A 10,559-nucleotide genomic window follows, 5' to 3' on the forward strand; every position below is an offset into this window, starting at 1 on the left:
GCGCCTCCCTTGCCCACCCCTGCGGTCCCGGGCTGGCAGTGGCGCGCGCTTCAAACCCGGGAGGTGGGGAGGCCCTACAGAGCAGGAAAGGACGGGTTGGGTGCAGCTGGAGGAGGAAGCGGTGGAGGAACTACGCCCCGGCAGCTCCTCTACGGCGAGGAAGCCTGCGGCGTCTGGGCTTCCCGAGACCGTGGGAGGAGGCCTGCGTACTCACGCCAGAGAGCGGGGCATGCGGTTCTCCGTCGCCGGCTCCCGCCCGCAGTCTCCGGTGGGCGCTCTCCCCTGACTCAGGAACTTCCATGTGCCCAGCGACACACCAGAATCCTGCAATGGGCAACCTCAGCGGACGCTTCCTCGTTTTAGGGTTAGATATGTATGGCATTGCTAGAGGGAAGTAGTGCTAGAGATCCGGATACTTGAGGTGGAATTGGCCAAAATTTTTGACTAGACTTTTAAAAAATTACTACTTTGCAAACTGAGCTGTGGCATATTTAAGGCTAATCAGATCTGGGAAATGATTGTATTTAGCAGGAATCATCTGGTTTTCCCGGGTCAGACTGCCGCCCGCAATCTTCCTCGTCAAAGCAGACAACCCTGTAGAGGATGCCCTTCCCTGGAATGATCCGGAATGGATGACACCTGAGCTCTCTCTGCCACTCTTAGCAACATCCAAGGCCATTATCCCTTTGAAAACTATGGCTTCGTTTGGGACAAAAAAGGAAGTAACTTACGAAATGTGACCAGATAGTTCCCTACACAAGGCTTCCTGGCCCAATTTCTGTTGCCATTAGCTTTTCATCACCCAAGGCAGCAGGATTTTCTGATCAATAATTTGGATACCTATATTCTTATACATGTTGGCGAGGTAGGTGCGCCATACAGTCTCCACCTCTTTCTAGCAGAAGCAGTCCTTAAACTTCACTCTAGCGTAAGTTCAGAATTCAGACTGCAGTGCGATGGCTAAGAGCATGACTTTTGGACCCGGAAAGATCTGCTGGATTCAAGGGTTAGAAGCTTGAATGAGTTACTTAATTTCTCTGCCGAATCTATTAACACAGGACTGAAAATAGTTTATATAGAGTTGTTGCCTATGTGAAGCACTTAACTCGGTAACTGGCACATCGTAGATAATAAACGCTATTACCCTTACACATACATACTCAGTTTGACTTGGCAAGCCTTTCCCAACCACTTCAGGTGCCTTCCCGTTTTGTCCTCAATCATTGAACAAATATTTTCTGAGGATCTATTACCTGCATCTGCCAATTATGCAAATCAAATCTAGTCTTTACTGGAATCCTGCCTTTTAATTTAAATTCAACAAAGGTCTTCTAAATTTAGACTTAGAAAAGTCTGCCGTGGACAAAGTGTTGCTTATGCAACCTCTCATGTGTGCATATGAGTTAAATGGGTGCCAGTGTTATTTACTCTTATCCAATATAGCTAAGCTGGGCACTGTTTTGACCTCGAGTTGTACCCTCCTCCCCCTGCTTCCCAAGTGACTGCCTCACTCGTTTTACCCTACTCCCAACCTTTTTTTCCACCTAGCAATTTTATAACCTATCCAGTCACTCTACCCACCACCCTCCATCCTCTACCCAAACTGACATTACATTTTTTGACTGGTCTTTTTCTTCCCTCAACCAAATGTTAATATTTCTATGACATAATTTTACTCCTGTGGTTCTCTTACGGGCATAATGGTGTAGTAGTGACCTTTAAAGTTAGTCCTGAGTTGGGGACTTGATGCTGCTGCCCCTTACTAGTAATAGTGGTGGACGTTAGGTGAGCTGCTTAACCTCTCTGAGCTTCAGTTTCCACACCTGTAAAAAGTGGAAAATAATAGTACCTAACAGTATTACATAGTGTCAGGGAGAAGTATGTGCATTGTATATTAGTACTCTTAAAGTTGCTACATCAATTTTGGGAACAACGTAAGTAATTCAGCTTCCTTTTCTATATTAATCATTACGTTTATATGAAGATAGGAAAAAAATTGGGGCTAAAGATCTGGCTTTTAAATGTCCCTTAAAAGTTCATGCATGTCTATAGATAATAGCCTTGGGAGTTCTTCCTCATTAGTTCAAAGTGAAATAGATCTTTGTAAATCCAGACAATTGGCAGGAAGCTTGTGGTTTCAATATATGGAACTCCACTGATGTAATCTTCAAAGCACTCATAAATCTGGAAACTGACTCATAGGATTTTTTTCCTTTATACAATTTAACTATAGATGGTACTCCAAGTAAAAAAAAAAAAATGCCAGAATGATATATTATTTCACAGTTGGACAGAGTTTAAAAGACTTAGTGCAGGAGAAAACCTGCTGGTCCTTGAATCTGTATACAATGGAGGGAAAGGAAGCAGGAGTTATGTGGCTTAAATGGCATTCATGGCCAGGCACGGTGGCTCACGCCTGTAATCCCAACACTTTGGGAGGCCGAGGCGGGCGGACAACGAGGTCAGGAGTTCGGGACCAGCGTGGCCAACATGGTGAAATCCCGTCTCTACTATAAACACAAAAAAATTAGCTGGGTGTGGTCGCGCGCGCCTGTAATCCCAGCTACTTGGGAGGCTGAGGCAGGAGAATTGCTTGAACCCGGGAGGCAGAGGTTGCAGTGAGCTGAGATCGTGCCACTGTAGTCCAGCGTGGGCGACAGGGCGAGACTGTCTAAAAAAAAAAAAAAAGTCATTCATTGTCTCCCATCCCTTATTCCATGCTCAGCCCGCTTTGTGACCTCTCTGACTCAGTCTTTGTAGAGGCCACTCAGGTGACCCACAGACACAGGCTCAGCATATCCCTTGCAGCCCATTCTTGCCACCATCTTCCAAAGGATTAGGGAAATTTTCTCATGTCGATTTCAACTTTGTAATAGTAGCTAAGCGTCATACTAGTATTCCACACCCTTCCTTCATGATGAATCATGCAGACCTAAGTATTTGATTCTGACCATGGGAAGTCTACACCTACTCGTCTAAATTTGTTCATTCACTCAATCATTCCATCATGAACACATACTCATGGGGCACCAGACTCTGAATCAAATACAAACTGTTAAAGAATAGTTTTCATTTGATTAATTTATTTATTTTGAGATGGAGTTATGCTCTTGTTGCCCAGGCTGGAGTGCAATGGCGCGATCTCGGCTCACTGAAACCCTCCGCCTCCCAGGTTCAAGTGATACCCCTGCCTCAGCCTCCTGAGTAGCTGAGATTACAGGTGCACACCACCATGCCCAGCTAATATTTTGTATTTTTAGTAGAGATGAGGTTTCACCATGTTGCCCAGGCTGCTCTTGAACTCCTGACCTCAGGTGATTCACCCACGTCGGCCCTACCAAAGCGCTGGGATTACAGGCATGAGCCACCGTGCCCGGCCTTAAGAGTAGTTTCTAAAGAAAGTTTAAATCATGATGCAACAAATATGCAATGAATACATATCAGAGATTTTAACTCATTAACTAACAAGGGAATCAGAAAGGTGTTACAATTACTTCAGAGGAGAACCCAAAGACCAGATAAATATGTCAGCCTATTGAAATGAAGTTGCTTCCTAGATGCAAAACTCGCTTCTTCCACAGTGGAGGAGGGAATGCAATTGAACCTCCACCTGACAGAATTTATTTAATTGTAAACAAGATTCACTTGCATCACTATCAGTTTTCTGCAAGTTCGCTTTGACCTCAGAGTTGTAAAATAGCCTAGTCACGAGACAAAGACGAAGACAACCCAGGCAGATGAACTAGGCGGGATTCCCACACCACAGTTCAGTCTTCACCAGTTTTCCCTTAGAGTTTGCAGAATACAACGTTGACCAAACCCAGTATCTGCTTAAGACAAGGAATGGTAGGAGTGAGTGCTCTTTTGATAGCAAAGAAGTATACAAATCCAGGGGAGAGCCATTTGGTCCATGTGGAAAGATGAGAGGGATGGCTTGGGAAACAGGGTAGAAAGAATACCATACTGTAGGTCAGCCGCAGTGGCTCACACCTGTAATACCAGCACTTTGGGAGGCCGAGGAGGGTGGATCACGAGGTTAGGAGATCAAGACCAGCCTGGCCAAGATGGTGAAACACTGTCTCTACTAAAAGTACAAAAATTAGCCGGGCATAGTGGCAGGCGGCTGTAATCCCAACTACTCAGGAGACCGAGGCAGAGAATTGCTTGAACCCGGGAGATGGAGGTTGCAGTGAGCTGAGGTTGTGCCACTGCACTCCAGTCTGGGCAACAGAGCGAGACTCTGTCTCAAAAAAAAAAAAAAAAAAAAAAAATACTATAAAAGCACAGAGCCGGAAAATATCACAGCAAGGTTGGAGAACTGCAGTTGCTCCAGGAGAACTGGGGATACTGATAGAAAAAGGACAGAGACCAAAATATAAAAGGCTGTGAAGACTGGATTATGTCATGCCAAAATCCTGAGATTTTATTCTGTATAAATGTACCTACCACAGAGCCATCTATGCCCCACTGGTGTTATACAAGATGCTTTTAAGTTATACATGGATGAACATTTTTCTCTTAGTAGTTGTACATTAATACAGAAAAGAAAAATAGCTGCCAATCAAAATTGCTATTTCAACTAATAGTATTGATTAGGACTATATCAAATTTACTTGTAAAAATTTGATTTTGTTTAAGGAAGTATATTAAATGCCCAAGAGTACAGGTGGTATGTGGATATGTCAAAACCCCTAAAGCTGCTAAATGTTTATAGTTCGAGAAACACTGCTTTAAGTGGTGGAGAGTAATTGAAATATTTCCAGCAGGATAGTGATTTCACTTTTGGGTTTTTGAAACATCTCTTGGGCAGCAGTGTGGGGAGGGGAAAGAGTGGAAGTCCAAGAAGTATTCTAATAATGTAGATGGGAAACAAAGGCCTCCACCAAGAGCCACAACACTGGGCATGGAAAGGAGGGGCAAACTGAACACATATTTGGGATTATTTTTTACTAGTCTGTGGTCGTGTCCAGTTGCATGAATCACTATACTTTAAAGGATGTTTAAACTTTTTTTTTTTTTTTTTTTTTGAGACAGAGTTTTACTCTTGTTGCCCAGGCTGGAGTGCAATGGCGCGATCTCAGCTCACTGCAATCTCTGCCTCCCGGGTTCAAGCAATTCTCCTGCCTCAGCCTCATGAGTAGCTGGGATTACAGGCGCGTGCCACCACGCCCAGCTAATTTTTGTATTTTTAGTAGAGACAGGGTTTCACCATGTTGGTCAGGCTGGTCTTGAACTCCTGACCTCAGGTGATCCACCTGCCTCAGCCAACTTTCAAATGTGTTATTCTACATTCTACTTGGTTTAGTCAGAAGGAAATGAAACAAACATTTCTGGTATATGGAATATAGTAAATGTGCAGTAGAGAGGGCAATGGTATTAGATTTAGCCTTGTTGTTAAATGAGTAAGTGTGAAAGGTAGAGATGACAAATTATTCCCAAGAGAAGATTCATGTAACTGTATCATCAGCAGGTTCTCTGTGATACACTAGCATTAAATAAAGGATAATTTAAATAACTGAACGTTTCATGTAAGTGGACTTCTTCAGAAAAGTCTTCCTATAGTCAGAGTTTAGGGCTGGATCTTGAAGGAAGGGATTCCTCAAGTGGAGGAAATGAGAAGGGGCAAAGGTGCAGGAGGTGGATTTTAATAGGTGGCATTCAAGGGGATGGGAGACACATTGTCTTGGAAAGAAAAGTGGCTAATAACAGGAAAGGAGAGTTGTGAGAAGCTGTGGTTGAATAAGGGCTTAGAATGCTAGGAGGAATGAATAGGGTTTGAAGGGCCAGGTGTGGTGGCTCATGCCTGTAATCCCAGCAATTTGGGAGTCCGAGGTGGACGAATAACTTGAGGCCAGGAGTTTGAGACCAGCCTGGCCAACATGGTGAAGCCCCATCTCTACTAAAAATACAAAAAATTAGCCAGGCGTGGTGGTACATGCTTGTAATCCCAGCTACTTGGGAGGCTGAGGCAGGAGAATTGCTCGAACCTGGGAGGCGGAGGTTGCAGTCACCCAGATTGTGCCATTACACTCCAGCCTGCGTGACAAGGGCAAAACTCTGTCTCAAAATAATAATAATAGGGTTTGAAGGTCCAGGGATATAAAAACAATGGTTGCAAGAGTATCCAGTTGCTCTAGAGCAAAATTCCCGAAGTTACGTTCTAGGGTACCCTAGTTCCTTGGAACACATTATTAATGCATTACTTACAAAAAGAGCTCCATGGCAAAACTAATTTGGTAAACCCTGTGTTAAAGTTTTTCAGGTTTCTTTTCTGTATGTCTCAGAGCCTTTAAGAAACTGCAACATGTTGTGGCTTCACCAGTATATAGAGTGTCTCCAAACTTCTTTACTTACTGGGCCTGTTTTTGCTAAGTGTGTCCCAGAACTAGTGTTCTATGGATTTTCCTATAGAAGGTGCTATCTTAGAATGTACCTAGTAGAGCTCAAAACTCACAGGTGCTGCCACTTCTCCTCTCAGCTCAATCAACTCTCCAGGCGGCACTGACTCCCCTCTGCTCTTCCTGTCCCCCTGACCTACCCCAGCTGATGCCCCAAACCACTATCATTCCTTTACATCCAGGAATGGTTGTAGAACTTCAGACACATTTTTTAAAAATGGTAAAGCAACAAGAAAAAGGTAAGAGGTTGATCAATTATTTGAGACAACAGCAGTTTTCACTATTGCTCAGACTGGTTGGCAACTTTTTCTTTTTTTTTCCTCCCAAAGTTCACTTTGGGATTTCTGTATTTGATACATGTTTATCCATGTATACGTTTTTACAGATTTGTATACACTGAGGTGTGGGATTGAAGAACCTGTACAGGGAGACTGCATGTATTTCTCTCTCTCTGTACCCATCCCTGTCTCAGCCTAGAGCATCCCACCTGACTCCTACATTGAAACAGAAGTTGTAGATTCTGAAGAAACTGTCCAATTTGCAGAAAGGGCAATCGTGCATTGCAAAAGGTGGTTGACATCTTAGAGCAGACACCGCTTGGGTAGGAAGGGTATATTATCATGTAGGAAAGCATCCTTGCAGTTAATTTTCAAGTAGAAATGTTGGGGCCTGATAGAAAAGGATAGTTTGGCAATGCTTTATGAGATGGAAGACATTTATATGTGCTTGTTCCTATGGATATAGACAGCTTCTCCTTTCTTTTCAAGAGAAGCTATCTGAGCATTAGTATTACAACAGGAATGACACCAGGCATTATTACAAAAATGGCATTGTGATAGGAAAAGTGTTGAATCAGGCTTAATTTATTATCTACAAAGCAAATCATTAAGAAACTCTGATACTTAAATTATCACAGGGGACACATTTCAACTATGGGTGGAAACTTCAATTGGGATTTTATTTCAAATGGAAAATGGGATTTTCAACAGGTTAATAACTACATTAATCCACGGAATAGTTTTTTGAATGTGGGATAATAACAAATGCATTGGACTATCGTATAATTTATGAAGAAATTCATTCAATAATATTTACCAACTACCAATCAGTATACTCTTAGGTTTTTTTTTTTTTGTGAGACAGAGTCTTGCTCTGTTGCCCGGGCTGGAGTGCAGTGGCATAATCTCAGTGCACTGCAACCTCCGCCTCCCGGGTTCAAGCAATTCTCCTGCCTCAGCCTCCTGAGAGTAGCTGGGACTACAGGCGTGCGCCACTACGCCCAGCTAATTTTTAGTAGAGACGGGGTTTCACCATGTTGGTTGACCAGGATGGTCTGAGTTCCTTGACCTTGTGATTCCCCGCCTTGGCCTCCTGAAGTGCTGGGATTACAGGCATGAGCCACCACACCTGGCCACTCTTAGGTTTTAAGAGGAATGTTGGCCATATTAGTGCTCCTTCCTCTGCCTTGCCTGCACCTAAGAGTTACATGAGGGAAAAAGAATTCCTCAAAAAGCTAAACATAGAATTACCATTTGATCCAACAATGCCACTGCTAGGTACGTACCCCAAAGAATTGAAAATTCTTTTAAAAAACTTAGTATATCCATACAATGGAATGATATTCAGCCATAAAAAATGACATTCTTTTTTCTTTTTTAAAAAATAAGTGTCTGTTTGTTGTTTTTATTTTTTGTTTTGTTTTTGTTTTGAGACAGGGTCTCATTCTGTCTCCCAGGCTGGAGTACAGTGGCGCCACCTCGACTGACTGCACCCTCTGCCTCCCGGGTTCAAGCAATTCTCGTGCCTCAGCCTCTGGAGTAGCTGGAATTACAGACGTGCACCGCCACACCCAGATGATTTTTGTATTTTTTAGTAGAGATGGGGTTTCGCCATGTTGGCCAGGCTGGTCTCAAACTCGTGGCCTCAAGTGATCAGCCCACCTCTGCCTTCCAAAGTGCTGGGATTACAGGCGTGAACCACCGCACCCGGCCTCTTTTTTATTTTTGGAGATAGGGTCTCCCTTTGTTGCCCAGGCTAGTCTTGAACCCCTCCTGTGCCCAAACCATCCTCCCACGTCGGTCTCCCAATGGCGTATGATCCCTCCCAAGGCATGAGCCACTATGTCTGGCTCATAAAAAAGGAATGATATTCTGCCACATGCTCAGCATGGATAAACCTAGAAAGTATTGTGCTAGGCCGGGCGCGGTGGCTCAAGCCTGTAATCCCAGCACTTTGGGAGGCCGAGACGGGCGGATCACAAGGTCAGGAGATCGAGACCATCCTGGCTAACACGGTGAAACCCCGTCTCTACTAAAATACAAAAAAAAAAAATTAGCCGGGCGAGGTGGCGGGCGTCATACTCGGGAGGCTGAGGCAGGAGAATGGTGTGAACCCGGGAGGCGGGGCTTGCAGTGAGCTGAGATCCGGCCACTGCACTCCAGCCTGGGCAACAGAGCCAGACTCCGTCTCAAAAAAAAAAAAAAAAGAAAGAAAGTATTGTGCTAAGTGAAATAAGACACAAAAGGACAAATATTGTACAACTTTGCTTATAGGAGATACTTCGCATGGTCAAATTCATAGAGACAGGAAGTAGAAAAGTGATTGCCAGGGGCTAGCAGGAGAAGGGAATGGGGAGGTATTGTTTAATGTGTACAGAGTTTCTGTTTGAGACGATGAAGCAATTCTGGGAATGGCTGTGCACACTGTGAACGGACTTAAGGCCACTGATTTGCACACTCAAAAATAGTTCAAAGGTAAATTTTGTGTTATGTATAGTTTACCACACACACAAAAAGAATCATACTGATATCTTGGCTGCAGCCCCCAGAGACAGTGATTTTAATTGGTCTGGGTGGGGCACAGGCAACAGTGGTTTTAAAAGTTCCTGAGATGAGTCTGACGTGCAGCCAGGCCTGAAAAGGGATGGACAATCTCCAGGGCAGCTGGCTCAGCCTTGACTGCATATTAAAATCATTTCGGGAGTTTAAAAATGTACCGAGATCTGTGGCTAAAGTAAAAAAATAATTCATTGTACACTTAAAAATAACTAAAAGCATAATTGGAATGTTTGTAATACAAAGACATGAGAAATGCATGAGGTGATGGACACCCCATTTCCCCCGATGTGATTATTATATATTGTCTGCCTGTATCCAAATAGCTCCTGTGTCCCATAAATATAGATACCTGCTAGGTACCCATAAAAATAAACAATTAAAAAAATACACTCATGTCTGGGTCTTATGCCCAAGATTCTTACTTAATTGGCTTGGGGGTGCTGCCTGGTCATTGAGATTCTTTGTGATTCCTCAGCTGATTCTAAAATGTGGGTAAGGCTCAGAATCATTGCTCTTGAGAAAGCCCAGGATCATTTCACCTTTGGAGAAAGTACTTAACATACGTCATTGAAGAAATCAGAGTCATGGGGCTGGAGGGTGCTGCCGGTAACAGTCAAGGGGCCAAATTTTCTATATATTGCCATGTATGTATATACAGTCAGAATGTGAAAAATGGGAGAAGCAAAGACCAGTAGAGGGCCCAGGAGAAAGGGAGAAAAGATCCATCTATTAGGCTCAGTCCTAAGGGAGAAAGGCTCTTTATTCTTCCAGGCCTCCAGCTCCTACCAGCTGCTGCTGCTTTTTTTTTTTTTTTTCCCTGAAACTGGAGTTTTCCTCTGTCACCCAGGCTGGAGTGCAGAGGCACGATCTTGCCTCACAACAACCTCCACCTCTTGGGTTCAAGCAATTCTCCTGCCCAGCTGCTGGGACTATAGGCACATGCCACCACACCCAGCTAATTTTTGTATTTTTAGTAGAGATGGGGTTTCACTATATTGGTCAGGCTGGTCTCAAACTCCTGACCTCAGTTGATCCAGCCACCTCAGCCTCTCAAAGTGCTGGGATTACAGGTGTGAGCCACTGCGCCTGGCCTTCCTACCGATTTCTAACATAAGCACTGCTCCCCTGCTCCCCTACTCCATCCCCAAACCCCATTTGAACCCCTCTCCCTGCCCAGAAACAGTTCAGAGCTGACCTTTCCAGCCAGAGTTATAAAAAGCTGGGGCTGGCCGGGCGCGGTGGCTCACGCCTGTAATCCCTGCACTTTGGGAGGCCGAGGTGGGCGGATCACGAGGTCAGGAGATCGAGACCATCCTGGCTAACA

The 10,559-nt window shown here is 44.2% G+C and overlaps 1 protein-coding gene across 1 annotated transcript in view; it reads right to left on the bottom strand.

Annotated features, from left to right (window-relative positions):
- MALT1 (MALT1 paracaspase) overlaps positions 1–679 on the bottom strand; it is an 81,051-nt gene extending 80,372 nt beyond the window's left edge. Inside the window, exon 1 of the mRNA XM_011971743.1 lies at positions 468–679. Coding sequence (XP_011827133.1) covers positions 468–679 — 212 coding nt within the window. The remainder of the gene's footprint in view (positions 1–467) is intronic.
- Between the last annotated feature and the right edge of the window lie 9,880 nt (positions 680–10,559).

Source organism: Mandrillus leucophaeus, unplaced genomic scaffold, assembly GCF_000951045.1.
Source record: "Mandrillus leucophaeus isolate KB7577 unplaced genomic scaffold, Mleu.le_1.0 Scaffold124, whole genome shotgun sequence".
Taxonomy (NCBI): Eukaryota; Metazoa; Chordata; class Mammalia; order Primates; family Cercopithecidae; genus Mandrillus; species Mandrillus leucophaeus.